At 42.4% G+C, this 21,714-nt stretch overlaps 1 protein-coding gene and 1 long non-coding RNA gene across 3 annotated transcripts; one reads left to right on the forward strand and one right to left on the reverse strand.

Moving 5' to 3' along the window:
• Window positions 1-5: 5 nt before the first annotated feature.
• LOC135499094 (uncharacterized) lies at window positions 6-5,572 on the forward strand. The gene is made up of 5 exons (XR_010449228.1): window positions 6-71; window positions 849-1,002; window positions 1,493-1,646; window positions 2,859-2,933; window positions 3,822-5,572. It is a non-coding gene; the product is annotated as an uncharacterized LOC135499094 (long non-coding RNA).
• Window positions 5,573-9,516: 3,944 nt separating this feature from the next.
• On the reverse strand, window positions 9,517-21,506 carry LOC135499003 (uncharacterized). Of its 2 annotated transcripts, none has more exons than XR_010449202.1 (3): window positions 21,372-21,506; window positions 20,565-20,670; window positions 9,517-9,715 (listed from the first exon to the last, which is right to left on the reverse strand). XR_010449202.1 is itself a non-coding variant. In XM_064789599.1 (3 exons), exons 2-3 carry the CDS (start codon window positions 20,625-20,627, stop codon window positions 15,358-15,360), a joined length of 4,695 nt encoding a protein of 1,564 aa, XP_064645669.1. In that variant the 5' UTR covers window positions 20,628-20,670; window positions 21,372-21,506; the 3' UTR covers window positions 14,245-15,357. The 2 variants fall into 2 exon arrangements, 1 of the variants encoding a protein (XP_064645669.1); XM_064789599.1 differs by lacking the exon at window positions 9,517-9,715 and adding an exon at window positions 14,245-19,989.
• Between the last annotated feature and the right edge of the window lie 208 nt (window positions 21,507-21,714).

Genomic DNA, 21,714 nt, shown 5'->3' on the forward strand with positions numbered 1-21,714 from the left:
TAGTTCGCCAAGGTAGACGGAGGCAAATCTCGATTTACTTCTAAATTTCCGCCAAAGTTGCAGATATTCTGGTAAGTTCTTATGAAAGATATTCCATTTTGTTGGAGTGAAGTGGAAAGAGCATCAAAACTTGAATTCCCCTGAATAATTCCTGGTAAAATGCTCCCAAAACTCATTTTACTTTTCGCTGTGAACATGCGGGAAGCCACCCGAAGGAAGCCATTTTGTTTTCTTGGATCGCACATGTTGTCTCAAACTTTGTCAGCATTTTTTTTCTTCTCGATTGGTCAGCAAGCTCATATTGCTCGAACACAATGATAATGTGTATTGAAAGAATTTTGTAACGTGCTGCACTCCTCAAAGTTTTGGAATAGTTGGTCATTCAAGAAAACAAAATGGCGATGTTAATGAATGCACAAAGCATGTGTACAACGAGCGTGCGTACCAAAAAGAGCGGGGAAATAGAGCTCGTAGTGATAGGAATGTGTACATAATGTACAGAAAAACAGAGTGTACATAATGTACAGAGCTACTACTGTCCCGGCTATTCTGTAGTTAGGCCGAAGATACAGCCGACTTGTCTTTCTGGTTGTGACTTTGTCCTCTGACTTGAAATACTGTTGACTTGTCTTCCTGGTTGTGACTTTGTCTTCAGCCCGAACGTACTGTTGACTTGGCGTTTGCAGTGACATGGACTATCAGAGAGATCTTGCTCGTGTCGAACTGTAGCGGATTTGTTTGGACACAAAATACGCCTTCTTGCTTTGAATTGGGACATTTTAAATGTCTCAATTATCTTATTCCCTTTGTACTCATGTGTCTTATGAGTGTTTACTTTTAACTTGCAGAACTCACACATTCATCGCAGCTGTCACGAACTGGATGTCAGGACAGCGCGCTCAACGCAACCCACTCCATCAGGGATCGAAAACCATCGAGTCATAGTCTTTCATGATGATCGATTCAGCAAAGAATGATTACGCGGACCTAGTATTATACGAGGCAAGTAAAGTACTTCAATGTTGCCAGCTTTAACCTGGTAATTAGGAAAGCTGAGAGCAAAATTTCTAATCACATTAAACTCGCCACAATGACTGCATGTTGATGACCGAAGATGCTGTCGACTTGTCTTTCTGGTTGTGACTTTGTCTTCGGCCCGAAGATACTGCCGATTTGTCTTTCTGGTGGTGACTTTGTCTACAGCCTGAAGACACTGCCGACTTGTCTTTCTGGTTGTGACTTTGTCCTCTGACTTGAAATACTGCTGACTTGTCTTTCTGGTTGTGACTTTGTCTTCAGCCCGAACGTGCTGTCGACTTGGCGTTTGCAGTGACGCAGACTATAAGAGAGATCTTGCTCGTGTCGAACTGTAGCGGATTTGTTTGGACACAAAATACGCCTTCTTGCTTTGAATTAGGACATTTTGAATGTCTCAATTATCTTATTCCCTTTGTACTCATGTGTCTTATGAGTGTTTACTTTTTACTTGCAGAACTCACACATTCATCGCGGCTGTCACGAACTGGATGCCCGGACAGCGCGCTCAACGCAACCCACTCCATCAGGGATCGAAAACCATCGAGTAATAGTCTTTCATGACGATCGATTCGGCAAAGAATGATAACGCGGACCAAGTATTATACGAGGCAAGTAAAGTACTTCAATGTTGCCACCTTTAACCTGGTAGGAAAGCTGAGGGCAAATTTTCTTATCACATTAAACTCGCCACAATGACTGCATGGTGATGACCGAAGATGCTGTCGACTTGTCTTTCTGGTTGTGACTTTGTCTTCAGCCCGAAGATACTGTCGACTTGTCTTCAGGTGGTGACTTTGTCTTCAGTCCGAAGATACTGCCGATTTGTCTTTCTGGTGGTGACTTTGTCTTCAGCACGAAGATACTGCCGACTTGTCTTTCTGGTTGTGACTTTGTCCTCTACTGTTGACTTGTCTTCCTGGTTGTGACTTTGTCTTCAGACCGAACGTGCTGTCGACTTGGCGTTTGCAGTGACGCGGACTATAAGAGAGATCTTGCTCGTGTCGAACTGTAGCGGATTAGTTTGGACACAAAATACGCCTTCTTGCTTTGAATTAGGACATTTTAAATGTCTCAATTATCTTATTCCCTTTGTACTCATGTGTCTTATGAGTGTTTACTTTTTACTTGCAGAACTCGCACATTCATCGCAGCTGTCACGAACTGGATGCCAGGACAGCGCGCTCAACGCAACCCACTCCATCAGGGATCGAAAACCATCGAGTCATAGTCCATCATCGATTCGATTCGGCAAAGGATGATAACGCGGACCAAGTATTATACGAGGCAAGTAAAGTACTTCAATGTTGCCACCTTTAACCTGGTAATTAGGAAAGCTGAGAGCAAAGTTTCTTTTAACATTAAACTCGCCACAATGACTGCATGGTGATGACCGAAGATGCTGTCGGCTTGTCTTTCGGGTTGTGATTTTGTCTTCATCCTGAAGATGCTGTCGACTTGTCTTTCGGGTTGTGACTTTGTCTTCAGTCCGAAGATACTGTCGACTTGTCTTGCTGGTTGTGACTTTGTCCTCTGACTTGAAATACTGCTGACTTGTCTTTCTGGTTGTGACTTTGTCTTCAGCCCGAACGTGCTGTCGACTTGGCGTTTGCAGTGACGCGGACTATAAGAGAGATCTTGCTCGTGTCGAACTGTAGCGGATTTGTTTGGACACAAAATACGCCCATTCGATAACTCATCAGAACATATGGGCCCATTCTGAGAAAGAATTGATATCGCCAGCTGTATGCGACACTGTCAGAAACATCCATGTGATGTCCATTTGCAAAATTCTCAAAATTGTTTCATGCTACATTTTCCAGGTGGAATGTCATACACAGGAAGCGGCTGGACTCCACAGGGAATCAGATGATACAGCGGTCACAGTACTATACACGGTAAGTTGACTTGCGCAACTCTAAACTGGCTTTGATCTCGAGAGAACCATGCCCACCACAATGGCTGGTGGAAGAATACAAATGGATGTGACCATAGCAATCAACATTACCCTCAAGCTCGCCCACAGGTGGCAGCTCTATGAAATGTTCAGTGCTTGGAATGGACTCATGGCTATGGATGTCCTGGACCCCAGGGCACATCAACAAAGGAACTCGTGTACAGGCTCATGGCAGAATTCGATCATACCAAGTGTCGTACAAGTCCTATAGTTTCCACCTGGGTGCGAGCTTGTGGGTTATGTTGATTGTTGTGGTCAAATCTTTGTTTTGTCGTCTTTGGTTATATCACCACCTTGTCATTCAAATGACCCTCTTCCCAAAGGGTGCACTGATGAAACAGTGGCTTCTGTTAACGCAGCCGGAAGCCCTTTTATTTGAAAGCATTCTCCTTCTCCATACATGGTACCTTCTTTTTACTCCCCTGACTGTCATTACTGATGAAAAATGACCTTCTTTAGATGAAACCAGTAGTATATTAGAGGCAGTATTAATATGACTACTTGCCATAGCTATGGTATGCCAATGTAAGGCATTGAACTTGGCTGATCTAATGCATTTTCCATTACCCTCATTGTAATGTTTACCCCTTCCTTCGAAATGGAATAAGGGGCTTTGACCATCTTTTTGTAGGAGCATCCTCAGTCGCTCCCCACTTTCTTCTGTCTGTGACCACCCCAGCTAATCAGGGCTCCCTTCCTGATCCCAAGGACGGCTTTGCCCAGCTCGGCTTTGATCGCATAAGTCTTATTAAGTTTGCAACCCTTCCTTTCCTTTTGTTGTTAGTAAGTTTGCAAAATCCTCAAATTTCCATAACCTTATGTTTTCCAGTTCGCATGGCGTGCACACCACGTGTCAATGACGTCATCAAGTCACGTGATCTACATACGAGGACGACGTATCGGCAAAGGAGGGAACGTTTATGGAATCTTTTCTCGCCAAACTACCCGTGAGCAGTCTAAGGCAAGACCAATTCTTTGTAAAACTGAATGTCAAAAACCTATTTCATCATTAGTGAGGTTTCGCATGCTAACGATTTACGAATATGTTTACGTTTACGTTTTGAAAATTCTAAAATCGGCAAAAGATGCTCCTTCTTCATGGAAGCTTAGATTTGAATCAGAGTCTTTACCTCTTGTGGTACCCTACTTATGAAATACCCTGATTTTGACAGCCAACGCCAGCGTGTAGTGTTGGCCTTTGTAACGCCGATACCCCACTCATTGTTGCTCACTCAGTGATGAATGAAGCTGGTCGAACGCTCACTTCACAAACAAATGTGCCTCGAAAACGTTAAACGTAAGCTTGCCAAACCTCACTATTGTGATAGCGTGTTCGTAAACAGAAATACACTTGTACCCAAGTAGACTAAATTCACCTTGACAGTTGCTCGTTTGATTGAGCAATCACAGTAAGCAGAGGGTTTGCCGGACTTTACCTCCATCATTGGTTACTTTCTTCAAACAGAATTCTTAGCCTTCTGGTCAGTATCAGCCAATCAGAAACCTTCTACTATATTACGGCCATTGTCTGCGCCAAACAAGCTTGGTAGACGTCTTTTGATTTACTGATACTGACAGGAAGACCAAGATTGCTGCTGGAAGGAGGTTAAGAATAATAAAGATTTTTTGGGGGGCTAAAATTTCGTTCCAAAGTGCAAAACAACCATACCTTTACTTGTCGTCTTGTGAAGATTTTTGACACAATTGTCAGTGTGGTGTTGGAAGAAAGCAACTTTGAAAAAAAACATCGAATCCGGCAAATTTTCTTGGTTACAGGTACTATATCCCCTCATGAAATTATAATGTCTTAAAATAATCCCTGTTAAAGCGAGAAAGAAAATAATTTATTGTAAAAAAGTCTGTAAAAAGGTCTAGACTGGATTCGAACCCAAAACCTCTGGATCTTGAGTCCAACGCTCAAACCACTAGGCCACAAAACCACCCACTGGAAGGGGTCGACAATGAGCGAGTCACTGAAAATATGAGCTCAGACAACTCGTTGAGTTATGTCAATGTCACCGCCATCCAATTGAATAGACAGGTTCTGGGAACCTTTGTCCACTGTCACAAAGCCTTCGATTGGGCTATTGTGAGCCCTTAATCTGTATATTCCAATGAATGAGCCAATATGGCCTACTGTGTTCAACAATTTTCCTGCTGAACTGAGTTCACTGGGAGTTTTTGTCACAAGCTTTTTGAATTACATGTATCATTATAAGTACAGGTTGTTAATTAAAACAAGGCATATTTCTAATGCCTGATAGCCGTTGTTCAAAATGACTTGGCCAACTGGTATTTAAATTGTACCCATCAACATATAGAATATCTGAGAATTTGTTGCAGACTAACTTTAGTATACCCCATCCAGTAGTTATCATAAAACAACTGGCATGAAATGACCATGCTTTAATTAACATCCTGTATACTTGACTGAACATCTAACATACACCTTCCACTTCAGTTTTAGTGGCAGTTGTAGGTTGAGTTGCTAGGGTGATTTCAAAACGCATCCTCTTTCTATAAAAACCTTGTCTGAGTCTCGACATACACCTCTAGTCATGGGTCATGGACCACTCCAGCCCCCCCCCCCCCCTATCTATTTTGAGAATGATATTTAATCTTCATGCAGATTTCTTCTGTTACACTAAAGATTTATGATGACTTCAGCCCCCTCCCTATTCAGCCTCCTGGCTTGTGATGAATCATGATAAACCACTAGTCCAGTGCCACTGGTCTTCTGATTGGACAATCCGACCGGAAGTGCTTATGAATCTTTACCAGTCATTCACAGGCTCAGAGCCTCATGCCTTTTGAAATCACCGAAAAATCAAGAATTGTGTGTTTATTGTATCTTAAATGTTTAGCATTTTGAAAACACCACGCCTTTTTATTGAGGGGCTGATTGTTGGCCTAGAGTGCTCTTTGAACCCATTGGTCCAACCTTGTCTAAATATGTTCAAATCGAAATTAGCAAGGCTCTGTTTTGCTTACTTTCTTCATTGTTATAAATAAGCAACCCAACTTCTGTTCATCTTGTTCTAAGCGGTTGTAATCTAGATTTAGGCATGGTGTTTTCAATGTACGAGTTGTATTGTAGGCTTACAGGGTGTCCCAAACAAGTTAGATTACCGTTCGCAGATTCACATTTATGATTGTGAATTTTGGAACAATGATTATTTAATGAGTCTAAAGTAAAGTTTGTTCATGATAGTGTCACCCCTAATGAAAGGGCCAGCCAGCTTTTGGCTGATGAGACACTCTTTACCTCCCAACTCCAATCTCTGATGCCAGGCGCCTGGAGAGAAGGCAGTTTGTACCCTATATTTAACTTGCTGGCCTTAATATATGGCGGCTAACCATTTCTCTTTATTCTGATCATCGGAATTTGTTTTTAAATTCGATTCACAAACGTTCACACACCTTTCCAGATCAGAAATTAAAAACATTTGTGACACCCTGTATATGTGCATTTATGTTAAGATGTAAGATATTCCCTTGTAATCAAAAGTAGAAATTAGTTTAACAGCAACATCATTAAACTGCTGCAGTAAGAAGTTGTTTCTTAAGAATATCAATTAAGAAAACAAACCCCCTATAACTAAAACTAAAAGGAACACGTGTTCACCCATTCTGAATTCCAAAAACAAAATTTAACTCTTCTCAAAAAGCTGATTGCTTCATTTCCAATGAGCAAGGGCAAAGCAGAATTCGACACTTTTGATATATTAAGATTCATAATTTATAATTTCTTTTAAAAAGCATAAACAATAACCTGCTCAGTGTTAAGCATTTCGGCTAACTGTATGTTGCTTTGATTTCAAGTGTCAATTTACCCTAATCAGTAATAATAACGTCGCCATTTTTGTTGGTGCGTCGTTAAATAACCCTTTCCGCTACCCTGGCGGGCATTTTGGTAGCTAAAGGTAGCACTGGATCGATTTCGGCGGCTGCTGTATCTTTGGCTTCACAAGGTGATCCCTCATTATCTGGCTTGTTTTTGGCGGCTGTTGTAGCTTTGGTACGAATTGGTTGAGGAGATATCGTGACTCCCCAATCTGCTCTGCGATCCTTTATGGCTAGGGTACGAACAAGGGAACGATCGGTTGATCCGATATCAAGGGGCATACGTCGACTCTTCCGTATCATACCTCAATGCTATTCAGCCTCATCTTGGGTCAGACGTTTAGGGAGAATCAATTTGGTGATCCAATTTCTGGTTGCGGCTAACTGGGTCTACTCTGGCGTCCGACTACAGACCATTAGCGTACTCTTCCATATAAGGCTGCGGCTGGGAACGAACATCGCCGTACTGGGTCCTCGCATGATAAGTGGGCAGTGACACCGCATCCAGATTTTGATGATGAGTTCTGAAATAACTAATTGGTACACCCCGAGAATTGTCTGTGTTATTACAGACACATTACAATCGTTAGGGTAAATTGATCTATGTCATTAAAGCAACATCAACATTCGAAATGTTTGAAAGGAATTACCCGGGCATTAAGATATCATTATCAATCGCCCTTTTTTTAGACCATACTACCAATCCAGACAAATGAATTTATAGAAATCCGTCCCCTCCCAGACTGTTCCAAGATATTCTAAAGAAACAATTTACTGACAGCAATACTCTGTACAATACATTTAGATTTAGGCCTTAATTACTTGATTCAAACTGTGTAAAAATACTTTAATATCGCTTCTATAAGACCATCTAATGAACTTTAACGAAGGAATGATTGCGGTTGCGGGATATCATTTGACTTCCGCAGCTGTAGCGTAAACTGTGAGACTTTCACAAGCACTAAAGCTGTCTTATCACTTTCTAATTTCAACTTAGGTTAGGGTTGTGTTGAAATTCACGAAAATGGTCTTATACTGGTGATTTTACAGTATTTCGCCTTCTTTGCGTGTACTGTGAAAATAGTTGGTTGTTTTTTAAATAAAACTTGTGTTTAAAATTGACGTGTTTTTGGTTCATTCGACTTTAACTTAATCCTTTCATTTGAAACAAGGAAAATAGTAGTCAGCTCAGGGTTTATTAGTTACATATATCTTCAGGTTTTTTTAAATGATTTACCAATCTTAAGCCGCTGCACGGTTAGCAAACTGTAAACTTAATTCCATGAATCTTTCATGACATTTTTCGACATACTTTCGAACTAGTTAAACTTATTCTGAGCTGACGAACTATCAACACTCTTAGAAATAAAGGTTTTCATAATCTTCTCAGGGCACGAATCTTTCTATTCTCAAGAAGATTCCTCGGCTTTAAATGATTGAAAATCCTTCTTGGTGCTTTTCTATCTGATTTAGAAAATTGGAAGGGGTTTGTTGCCTTGAAAACCTTTAATTCTAAGAGTAGATCTAGGAGTGTATATGGCATGTTATCCATTGCAAACTTCAATTGTTGTTGTTGTGTTGAATGTTTATCTTTATGCCCAGCAATTAATACATTTTTCTTCAAAGCTTGTATTGTGTGCAGCATTGAGTTTGTGAGCAAAGTTACCAGATATCGGTGGTTAATTTGCTGAACAACTTGTTTTTCACCATTTTGTTTAGCGTGAACTATTTATGTGTGGCAGAATTATTCATGTTTGATGCTATTTCTGTTCAATTGCTGGTAAAATGTCAAAAAGAGACTTTGAAACTGTTCAAATAGGCTTGCCTATTCCGAGAAGAACAGATCATTTCAAAGTTCCTCCTTTGACGTTTTCACCAGCAATTGTACACATCAAACGTGCACTCTTCTGCGCAACACATAAATACTTTACACTATTCACTTGGTATTATACAAGTTGTTCAGTAAACTGATCAAGGAACTCTGACAACATCGCTCACTAAACTTCAATTGGCACATAATATTAGCCTTGAAGACTAATAATGTATTAATAGTTGAACATTAAGATAACAATTCAACTCAATAACAATTGAACTTTGCAAAGGATTACATATGCCTAATACACTCCTGGATTAACGGATTTTGCCCAAAAAAAGGGGGGCCCTCAGAATATAGGCTATCTCCAAAAACGTCAAAAAAAAACTCGAGCGTGACCTCGCTCCGTAACTTTGCAGAGGAAAAAAGTTACGAGGAGAGGCCACGCACAATTTATTTTTCGAGTTTTGTGGACTTAGCGTATTTTTAAAGGAAAAAAAGGATGACTCAGCGATTTTGTACTTAGCGTATTTTTCAAAAAAAAACCATGGAAAAGTTACGGAGCGGAGTCACGCTCGATTATTTTTTAGACTTCTGTGGACTTAGTACATTTTTGAAGAAAGAACACAAGATGTTTTCGGACTTAGAATATTTTCAAGAACTTTGTTCAGGAGACAATCATAAAATCCAAGAAGAAAACAGATTGAATCATTGGTTTATTGATTCATTACTGTTTGGAAAGGATGTTTAGAGATTTTTGAGAGACATATCCAAAGACAAATAAGAAGAAAATCAAAAAAGATTTTTTGATATTTGTTAGTGCGCTAACTGACCTCGTAACCTGGGGGGAAAGAAGGAAGATATAATATAAATTATAACGTTTATTAATTCACTTTGAAAACATACAGAAGAAAGAAGAAGGTTACAGACAAAAAGGAAATATAAAGTCGGATTCGAATGGCATTCGTGTCAATTAAGGCTTTCATCATGGCGTTTGTCTTGACATTAGTAGTCATACGTAAGGCTTTCATCATGGCGTTGGTTTGTACAACTCGAACATGAAGGACCTGCAAATATACAAAATAAAACGAGAGATTGAAATACGGCAGCATAGGTAAGACGGTACTCAACCTGTACAAATCAAATCTAAAGGCATCTCGCTACTGATTGACTTGAGGAAAATCAACATCAAGTACAAATCAAATGTACAAATCAAGTCTAAATGCACATGTATGTCACTGACATATCGCTGGATCACTGGTGAACGGCCAACAGCTGCGAGCAAAATTCACGAATGCGGGTGAAGGCATGCAGACTGGACTGGAAATAAATAGGGGCTGGAAAAAAATTTACAACAGACCGTCTGCCATTTTGAAAAGACTGTGAATACGGGTCTTTTAAAAATGGCGAACTTTATTACCCAGGAAGTCTATCCCCAACCGGAAATGACGTGGTTTTGATTTTTAATTTTTGATTTTCAGCAAGATACTCAATATCTAAGTTAATATTTCAAAGTTAATATTTCAAACAAAACCTATGCATAATTTGAACTATCGTCTTGACAAAACAATCCCGCAACTTTTTTTCGACTGTACAAAGTCTGTACAAATGCCACGCCACCCAACACCGCTTACTGAATGAGAAAATCACCAAATGTTCAAACCCAAAATATGTGAACTCGGTCCACTTTTCAAACTATTTGAAGAACTGAATGTTATACTTGTGTTGTAAACTAAAAGTTTTGGTGGAAATTTACAGTATAAAATCGTTCCTACCGTAAATATTTCCAATTTTTGTGGGAGCAAGTTTTGAAGACAAACTTTGAAAACATGGCGGCAGACGAAGCAAAGCGCATGCGTGCCACGTTGAAGATGGCCAGCGTGAATGATTGCCGGAGCCACCACTCAGCTGACGACAGAACTAGATCGAGAAAGTCGTGTAACCCGTTTTTCTGTCCCCAGCAGACCGAAGAGGATAGTCACATCCACTATTCAGAGGACACTTTTCATCCAACATGAAAGACTGAAGACTGTCTCTGGCAAACTCGAGATGACAGTCACATTAGTGTTCAGGGGGCAAATAGCTAAACTAACGATTGAAGGCTGTCCCCAGCAAACTCAACGAGGACAGTCGCATTAAATGTTCAGGGGACAAATAACTATCCTAAAGGACTGAAGACTGTCCCCAGCAATCTCGATATGAGAGTCACATCAGGTTCAGGGGACAAATGACCAACCTCAGGACTGAAGACTGTCCCCAGCAATCTCGAGATAACAGTCACATCAACAGGAGACAAATGACCAAACTGAAGGTCTGAAGACTGTCCCCAGCAAACTTGAGATGACAGTCACATCAACAGGGGACAAATGACCAACCTGAAGGTCTGAAGACTGCCCCCAGCAATCTCGAGATGACACTCACATCAACAGGGGACAAATGACCAACCTGAAGGTCTGAAGACTGCCCCCAGCAAACTCGAGATGACACTCACATCAACAGGGGACAAATGACCAACCTGAAGGTCTGAAGATTGCCCCCAGCAAACTCGAGATGACACTCACATCAACAGGGGACAAATGACCAACCTGAAGGTCTGAAGACTGTCCCCAGCAAACTCGAGATGACACTCACATTAACAGGGGACAAATGACCAACCTGAAGGTCTGAAGACTGCCCCCTGCAAACTTGAGATGACACTCACATCAACAGGAGACAAATTACCAACCTGAAGGTCTGAAGACTGTCCCCTGCAAACTTGAGATGACACTCACATCAACAGGAGACAAATTACCAACCTGAAGGTCTGAAGACTGCCCCCTGCAAACTTGAGATGACACTCACATCAACAGGAGACAAATTACCAACCTGAAGGTCTGAAGACTGCCCCCTGCAAACTTGAGATGACACTCACATCAACAGGAGACAAATTACCAACCTGAAGGTCTGAAGACTGCCCCCTGCAAACTTGAGATGACTCTCACATCAACAGGAGACAAATGACCAACCTCAGGACTGAAGACTGTCCCCAGCAAACTTGAGATGACACTCACATCAACAGGGGACAAATGACCAACCTGAAGGTCTGAAGACTGCCCCCTGCAAACTTGAGATGACACTCACATCAACAGGGGACAAATGACCAACCTGAAGGTCTGAGGACTGCCCCAGCAAACTTGAGATGACACTCACATCAACAGGGGACAAATGACCAACCTGAAGGTCTGAAGACTGCCCCCTGCAAACTTGAGATGACACTCACATCAACAGGGGAGAAATGACCAACCTGAAGGTCTGAGGACTGCCCCCAGCAAACTTGAGATGACACTCACATCAACAGGGGAGAAATGACCAACCTGAAGGTCTGAGGACTGCCCCCAGCAATCTCGAGATGACACTCACATCAACAGGGGACAAATGACCAACCTGAAGGTCTGAAGACTGCCCCCAGCAAACTTGAGATGACACTCACATCAACAGGGGAGAAATGACCAACCTGAAGGTCTGAGGACTGCCCCCAGCAAACTTGAGATGACACTCACATCAACAGGGGAGAAATGACCAACCTGAAGGTCTGAAGACTGCCCCCAGCAAACTTGAGATGACACTCACATCAACAGGGGAGAAATGACCAACCTGAAGGTCTGAAGACTGTCCCCAGCAAACTTGAGATGACACTCACATCAACAGGGGACAAATGACCAACCTGAAGGTCTGAAGACTGTCCCCAGCAAACTTGAGATGACACTCACATCAACAGGGGACAAATGACCAACCTGAAGGTCTGAAGACTGTCCCCAGCAAACTTCAGATGACACTCACATCAACAGGGGACGAATGACCAACCTGAAGGTCTGAAGACTGCCCCCAGCAAACTTGAGATGACAGTCACATCAACAGGGGACAAATGACCAAACTGAAGGTCTGAAGACTGCCCCCTGCAAACTTGAGATGACACTCACATCAACAGGAGACAAATGACCAACCTGAAGGTCTGAAGACTGCCCCCTGCAAACTTGAGATGACACTCACATCAACAGGAGACAAATGACCAACCTGAAGGTCTGAAGACTGTCCCCAGCAAACTTGAGATGACACTCACATCAACAGGAGACAAATGACCAACCTGAAGGTCTGAAGACTGTCCCCAGCAAACTTGAGATGACACTCACATCAACAGGAGACAAATGACCAACCTGAAGGTCTGAAGACTGTCCCCAGCAAACTTGAGATGACACTCACATCAACAGGAGACAAATAACTAACCTGAAGGTCTGAAGACTGTCCCCAGCAATCTCGAGATGACAGTCACATCAACAGGAGACAAATGACCAACCTGAAGGTCTGAAAACTGCCCCCAGCAAACTTGAGATGACTCTCACATCAACAGGAGACAAATGACCAACCTGAAGGTCTGAAGACTGTCCCCAGCAAACTTGAGATGACAGTCACATCAACAGGAGACAAATGACCAACCTGAAGGTCTGAAAACTGCCCCCAGCAATCTCGAGATGACAGTCACATCAACAGGAGACAAATAACTAACCTGAAGGTCTGAAGACTGTCCCAAGCAATCTCGAGATGACAGTCACATCAACAGGGGACAAATGACCAACCTGAATGTCAGAAGACTGTCCCCAGCAAACTTGAGATGACAGTCACATCAACAGGAGACAAATGACCAACCTGAAGGTCTGAAGACTGTCCCCAGCAAACTTGAGATGACAGTCACATCAACAGGAGACAAATGACCAACCTGAAGGTCTGAAGACTGTCCCCAGCAAACTTGAGATGACACTCACATCAGCAGGGGACAAATGACCAACCTGAAGGTCTGAAGACTGCCCCCAGCAATCTCGAGATGACAGTCACATCAACAGGGGGACAATAGCCAACCTTAGGACGGAAGGCTGTCCAGCAAACTCGAGATGACAGTCACATCAAATGTTCAGGGGACAAATAATCAACCTGAATGACTGGAGACTGTCCAGAGAAAACTCAATTGGACAGTCATATCAAATGTTTGCCACCTCTAGAAGTGAAAGTTTGGTGGACACAGTGCGATTGAGATCCCATTCCTGAAGGAACCTCTACTTTACAACCAGGAACTGGTGTGTCAATGGTCACATCATCTTATAATGTTCAGCAGAAATGCTGCCAAGTTTGCAATGGAAAATCTAAACTTTCACATGTGCCGGTTGAATTGTTTCATGACTGGTTGGTTGTCTGTAGTCTGTCGTGAGTACAGAATACTGGAAGACAACCGAGGCCCCATCAATGTTTGATTAGAATTGTTGATTGTGTTTTGAGGACAAAGTCACAACCAAACTGGTTGGATGAGTGTACTCTACACCTTCATAACCGAGGGCTTCCAAGCTGTCAAGATGGGACAACTACACCTTCATAACCGAGGACTTCCAAGCTGTCAAGATGGGACAACTACACCTTCATAACCGAGGACTTCCAAGCTGTCAAGATGGGACAACTACACCTTCATAACCGAGGACTTCCAAGCTGTCAAGATGGGACAACTGTGAGGATTAATTGTACAACAAAGTCATTTCAAGTGATAGAAATATAATTAATCATTTTAGCACTTATAACAAATTATTAGTTTTGCGGCATCAAGTTTCAAGATGGTAGCAACAAGTACCTTACAAACTGAGTCAAACATACAGTGAATGTGACCCTCCAAGGTAGAATTACAGAGAGTTTCAAAGTAGAATCTTGACATTCAAAACAATTAGGCCATCTGTTCATTTCAAATCAAATTTGGACAGCAATAACCGTCTTAGCAAACCCAAGTGCATCTCCCACAGAAGATGAGCCCAGATGACAACAGGAGAAATTGATGTGCTTAGCTCTCACTAAAGGCAGACAACGGTGAAATGAACAACCAGTCTGTCTCAACCTGCCAAGGAAAGGATGACATGTGCCAGATTGCTGTGATGGGTCACATTCGATAGAACAGGTGTTAAAGTGTTGACTGATCCAGGTCTCTCTTGAGAATATCTTTTGTCAAATATCCCCTTACAGCTTTGCCTTTAATCCAACTTTCGAGAAAATTACCAATCGTAACTCCCTTTTGATTCATTTGCTATTTTGTGAACGGAATAAACACAACCCAACGGAATAAACACAACCCAACGGAATAAACACAACCCAATGGAATAAACACAACCCAACAGTATAAACACAACCCAACAGTATAAACCCAACCCAACGGAATAAACACAACCCAACGGAATAAACACAACCCAACGGAATAAACACAACCCAACGGAATAAACACAACCTAAGGAAACAAGCTAAAAGTGTTTTTAAAAGCAAATTTGATAAATAATCAATAAAAATTGTGAACTTGTCAGTATCAACTGATGATAACTGTTCTATAACTGATCCTGAAATATTCTTTATGAATTTTTTAAATCACCTATGGATGAGGTTGTTCCGTTTGGTTTTTTCCGCAAAATACAGTTTGGGGTAGGTCGTTCCATTCCGCAAAATACAGTCCGCCATTAAAAGCAAATAACACTTGACTTATCAGTGGCAGTGATTAATGAGAACCTATGCCAACTTATGGCAATCAAAAGAACTAAATGCAAGCAGCTGGTCCTAACACCGGTATCTCAAAAACAAAAAAATTGAGTCTTAAAAGGATAGTTTATGATCCAAATCGACGACATAAATGTGCTTAAAAACCCCGAACACATCACTTGGAAATTATTTTTGCCCATTCGTCCTCGCTTGGCCCGCTCATGACATTAGCCAATGGTGCGAAAACATCACCGTCTTGAACATCACTGTCACTGGAATGAATGGAATTATCATCAGGAATATCCACCACCTCCCTGTTGTCCGTCTTCGACCCCCCAATTCCATTCTCCCGATAACATTTCTCCCAATCCAGATCTTGACTCTTATCTTCATTCTCGCCCTCAACGTAGCTGAAATAGCGCTCCAAGTTATCATACTTCGGATTCACATCCTGTTTCGGTGGATCAAGTTTTGACCGATCAGACAAGAACGTGTGAAAAGTATTTATATGGCAGTCGTAAATTTTACGCGTTGGCATGTCACATTTGCAAATATCGCAACGAAATTCAGTGTGAATTTTGACATGTTTGCGCAAGTGGCCTGAATATTTGAACGAATGTCCACAAACAGAGCAGGAATATGGAGACGGTGCACTTGCAGATTTGATTTCTTTGATGATGCCAACTCTGCGGATGACCTCACCACCGTGTGGCAAAGAACAAGAGTATTTTCGTGGTTTCACCGCCGGTTCCTGTGGCAGCGTATACGAACCTATATATCGGATTACAGGTTGTGACGTGGTAGGCCCCTTAGACTCCGGTTGGCGCGGTGGTTCGATGAATTCAGCTTGGTACTTCGACGCGTCCTTTTGGATCATTGAAGAAATAAATTTTCCTTTGTCAAATTTTGCTTTCGTGTTGCGTGAACTTTTGAAAAATTTCTTTTTCGGCGGGAGAGGAATATGAAGAGTGATTGGCTGAGCATTTGCGAATCTGCCGAAACTTGCATTCAAATTTTTATCGGACGGATTTGATTGGTTGCAGACGTTTCCAGCATCCATGTCATTATCACCGTCATCTGCCGCAACACCGTCTGCACGCAAGAGCACCCCCTCATGGTCGGAGTCAGAATCAGAATGGATAGCGGACACCTCAGCATCTGCTGGGTCTGTCTTTAGTGATGACTTGGAACCTCCCAGCTGCGTCTGGCCTTTGGAATCAGAACTAGACAAATTTGACGATTTTTTTCCTACGACTTTATCCCACTGATCCCTGGCCGCGTTCCTTTTCCACAAAACCGCTGGAACTGGACCAGAGCTACAAGGAGTCGTAGTCTCAGCTGATGCAGAGTTACATCTTGCCGAACCTTCTTCCAAACCTGGGCCCATTTTGGAACCTGGTCCCATGTTTGAACTACATGTTGTTGAGCGCTGGGTTTTTTCAACAATTCTATCCCACAAGGCATCTCCAGAATACGCCGACAAATTCTCCGAGTGAACTTCGAGGATTTTCAGACCAGCTTGTTTATCACTTTGTGCGAGGCCATTGGTCAAGCAGTTTGAGGAATGAGTTTGCGTTTTTTGACGGGGTTTTTTAACCGTATGTAATTGTGCAAGGCGGTGTGTCCAGCTGTTCATTGGCCAAGGTTGAGCAGTTGCAAAACCCATGGGACCAGATTTTGCCATTCGCCTTTTAAAACGACTCTGAAAACTTTTCGGCCCTTCAGACTGTTGACATTCAGGATGATCTTCCATCATTTTCGGCCCAGATTGTTCCGATTTTTCCGAATCAGTTTCCGAGACAACAACCTCTTCGACGCCAGAACTCGAAGTGGTTACGTTCTCCGTCATTTTGTTCCACAATGCCAAAAATTCATCTCCTTTGTCTGCGCTTCTCTGCATTGTCTTCATATATAAGCTCCTGCTGCCACGCTTGCTCAATCTGCCTACAGAATGGGCATTACTTGTCCCACGCAAGCTCTTCTTATCATAACCACGTACTACCATGGGAATATTGACACCAACAGGTGAGAAACTAATCGCGTTTGATGGCTTATCTGGCACATTCCCTTCAAGAGCCTCACTTTCACCACTGTAGGACGATTTCAAGATATTTGGGACATGTCGCGTTGAGCGTGGTTGCGAAGAATTCGCTGTCTTAGAAACTGTTTTTGAATTTAATAGATTAGTGGCCTTTATAATAGTCGATGCGCTTAGTTGACTTGACGCGTCTATAGCTGGGACATTTTTCTCTGTTACTTCCATTGTTTCAGTTGCTACATTTGTATTTGCTGCAATTGGACTTTTTCCTACGTCTAACCTTGTTTGATTCATAATGATATTAATTTGTTCCTCCGACAAAGGTGCTATTGGTTCATCATCAAAGTCATCCTCCCCACTGTCTCCATTTTCTTGGCCAGTATCGGCAGGTTCACTTTTGACCAGTGAAAACTCTATCTCCGCTCTATGGTCATTTGTGGAGTTTGCACAATCCAACCCAATCTCCATACCAGGTTCTTTCTTAATGTTTGTAAATTCTAACTCTGCTCTCGGCACAACAGGTTCACTTTTGACCCTGGTGAACTGAACCTCGGCCCTAGGTTCATCAGCCACACTTTTCGTATTTGTGAATTCAATTTCTGCCCGTGGCTCACTCGGGGTAGAATTTGAATTTGAAAACAACCTTTCCGCTTCTGGTCCTCTTATCACGCTCGCGATAGACGCAACATTTTTCAAATTTTCAGTTATTGTACGTAATGTGGCAACGGCAATGTTTGAAGACCCAGCGCTACACACACTGCTCCTCACGTGACCCCCTCGACCATTTGGAAAGATGACCTCAGCAGGTGATTCCCTCAGGACTGTTGTCCCGGTACTGACAAATTCAACATCATCATCATTATCCTGCGACAAGAAAAACGGACTGACAATACCTAAAGTGTTCATTTTAGGCTGATTTAACCCAACCTTTTTCTTCAATAAGTCTTTCAAGGCCTGATCTGAGCTCTTCTGGACAGGAACCTCCTTCACAGACTTCCCTTGCGCGGACCGATTTAATAAAGTGTTCATGACTAGTTGCGGTGGTTTTACCGGAGTGATTTTTATCCGTTTCTGACCACGTTGCTTCCGTTTTTGAGGCGGATTCTTTCTGAGTACCGGGTGACATTTTTCCTTCCCCTCCGCTTTCCACTGATTGGACACGATCTGTAGCAAAGCGTGCTTTATCGACGAGGACAGCTGCGACTTCGCAACCTGGCTCTCACTGAACAACAACGCACACTGGTGATTCTCACCGTCTTTGTGGGTATGAAGGAACGGCCCTAAACGGAATGGACGAATCACAAAATTTAACCCTTTAATGTCCAAAATGTGAAGTATGGAACCTGCTGTGTCAGGACGCCAAATATACAACATCTGAAACGGAGACTCGAGACTTGGTTTTCTCGGCTCGACTAGGATCATACCAGAAAAGACCTCCCCGGCCTTTTCACCGACTTTCAAAACATTATGGACGCTACGAATTTGCTTAACAATGTTATTACACTTCATAATATAGGTGCTGTGATCGTCTTTTGAAGTTTTCGCAGCCGTGTTTCTCTCGTAGAAAATCTTAAATCGCTTCACACCGCCGGCTAAACTTAATTCAGTAATTGTCAGAATTTCAGTCAGTTTTTGGTTCTTTGGGACGCGACATTTGATGTCATTGACCTCGGTGCAAGACAGGACTTTGGTGGTCCCACGTAACATGTGTTCAGCACGCAGTTGTTTCTGTACAGCTTGCATCTCCACATGCTCCTCAGCATCATCAGAACTCATTACAGATCTCTCGCCTCTTTTCCGCTTTGATGAATTTTCCGTTTCCGATAAGTTTTCCATTTCTGATAAATTTGCCATTTCCGACAAATTTTTCGATTTCAAACAAACAATGTCATCCTCTGAATCAGAATCCGACGCTGAATTCATTGGAAAAACAGTTTCCGACTCTAAAGGAACATTTTCTGGAATTTGCTGTATTTCCGGAGTAGGGGGCGGAGTCCTTTCTGGAAAATTTGAAAACTCTTCCAAAACACTCGGACAAGAGCTGCTATCAGAGTCTGAGTCTTCAGCCTGGGCTTTGCTCGGTTGAAAAATATCAAAAAATGTTTCGACTGTATTGGCAAGGCTCTCAGTCTTGATGTAAAATTCGGCTGAATTCTCACCATCAGTATTGTCAACGTTTTCAGTTTTTACGCCAAATTCCGCTGAATTTTCAACATCTACGTTATAACTCTCCTGAAACTCGTCATCAGGCATATATTCTTCTTTCTCAACTTTATAATCACTCTGGATGTACTCGACCTGATTCAAATCAATTTCAGCATTCAATTCATCATAACCCAGAGGGTGAGAATTTTCCAGAATGTCACCATTCCCAGGGAAATTCATAGGGGTTACACTAGTTAAATCACTGGATGAAGTGTCAATTTGAGTCCCATGAGTGGGCAGGTTACCAAGAGTTCCCTGGTGATTATCTGGAAAAACATACTTTCCAGGTAAAGTCAGTGACGTTGCGCTATTAGCTAATGTGTCCATGTTTGTCACAGGATCTGTCACAACGACGTCATCACATGGAGGCGTCTTGACACTCTCTCCTGATGTCGCCGAGAAAAGGCCATCATTCGTATCCTCCCAAACTTGCGTAAGACTCGTGGCCGATTTGAGGATCTCTGGTTCTGTTTTTACACCGACTGGAGGCGTTAATTCACTGCCAAGATTCGACGCCCTGTTTTCAGTGTTTGGGTTGAGGAGGTCACCATTGCTGTGCTCGAGCTGTAAAAACAAGCACAGCCAATCAAATAACAATATGGCTGTTGCGACACAGCGTGGAAAGAGAGGGCTACGTGGTCTGGCAGTAAATTTGTGGCCATTTCCCCCCCCCCCCGCCCAGTGACGTGACAGTGACCAGTGCAAAACAACTAAAAAATCTTCAAATGAGAACATGCCGTCCTTTGAACTGCCCTAACTTGCAAAATATGCCTCTAACAACATGATTTTTTATCTGATTTCAAAAATTGATGTCTGTTTGACATATTTGAGTGTAAACTTCTATATATATAGTGGAACCTCTCTATTAGGGACACCCTCAGGACTGACAAATGCTGTCCTTAATAGAGAGGTCAAATTGAATGGAAATATTTATCAGTACCCAAGGCCAAAATGGCTCTCAAATGGATGCCTTCATCATTTTGAATTCAATTTCAAGGCCTGGGCTGGGTTGTTCAAAGCTCTGCTATCTGGTTTGGCGGCCGCTAAGCTGAGTAGCAGTCGCTAAAACTTAATAGCCGCTAAACTAACCAGGCTTTGAACAATCAGGCCCTTGAGGACTAGCCAGAAGCACTGCCTACCTGCATCATGACCGATCCATCCTCGCCAACATAGGACACCACAACTCCATTTGTAGACTCCATCTTTCAATGTCGAAAATCTTCAGAGAATTTCCAGCCTTTGAAACTGAAATATAAAGCTTTCAATTTAGCAACTGACCTGTCAATATCAATTATCATACCAGCTTGGAGCTATATATTTCCTCGTACCAGGCGGGGGAGGCCACTGCTGGCCACAACAAACCAGCAGCAAACAAAAGACCGCATGTCGCATACCACATATTCTTTTGTTCCCTATATTTAGATTTGTTTTGGCTGGCAGTGACTTCCTCCGACTGGTGTGCAAGTGACTATTGAAGCCAATGGAAAGCCCATACAATGTATTGTGGTTCATCTACTGTCCAGAGCACAACTGTGCCCTCCCCTGTCTGTAGTCTAGAGCAATGAAGTGACTGATATTTATACATTTTTGAAGTTATTGACACTCGATATGCGAAGAACTCTGCACTAGACAGACATGTCTTTAGATAGACAGGCATGGCCCCCCCCTCCCCCCCCCCCCCAAACACCAACAAAGTGACAAGTCTCGAAAGTGTGACAAGATAGAGCAGTAGGGTTAGGAAAGGACTTCTAACCCTGTCCTAATAGATACACGACAGACTTTCCAGGTGGACCATAGGGTATGCTTCACCACCATACGTCAGTGAGCAAGCATCAATGCCATCATGGGTAGCTGGGTCCTTTTTGGCCAAAACGAGTGAAAATATCCAACAAAAACACCCATTTTAGACGCAATCAAATATGCTAATGCAACGAAACTCAACCTACGTGAGAAAAAAGTTGTCTTTATTCGATATATTGGCCTAATTTCATTAGAATTTAACGCATTCGAGCTACATTCTGCTTTTTATTGCAAAAAAGTCGGATTATTTTTCAGATGTCAACCATCTTGGATAATGCGACCTGGTGGGACATTCGGAAATGACATAGTTCTTTATGTCACCGTAAGAGGGCAGCATCTGACGGTGCACAATTTTATTTACGCTCGGCAGCTTTTTGTGCCGTGCAATTGGTCAGACATTAGCCTACAGTCTAATTTAGTGAACTCACGAAAGCAGATAATCTGAAAAGTCAGAATTGACCCATTCTTTTCACTCTCAGAATGAGAGCT

Source organism: Lineus longissimus, chromosome 14 (genome assembly GCF_910592395.1).
Source record: "Lineus longissimus chromosome 14, tnLinLong1.2, whole genome shotgun sequence".
In the NCBI taxonomy this organism is placed as follows: Eukaryota; Metazoa; Nemertea; class Pilidiophora; order Heteronemertea; family Lineidae; genus Lineus; species Lineus longissimus.

Coding starts and splice junctions, on each gene's coding strand:
- LOC135499003 (XM_064789599.1), bottom strand. CDS start 20,627: ATGGAGTCTACAAATGGAGTTGTGGTGTCCTATGTTGGCGAGGATGGA. Junction 19,990..20,564: donor ATGGATCGGTCATGATGCAG/GTAGGCAGTGCT, acceptor TTGTTTTTACAG/CTCGAGCACAGCAATGGTGA.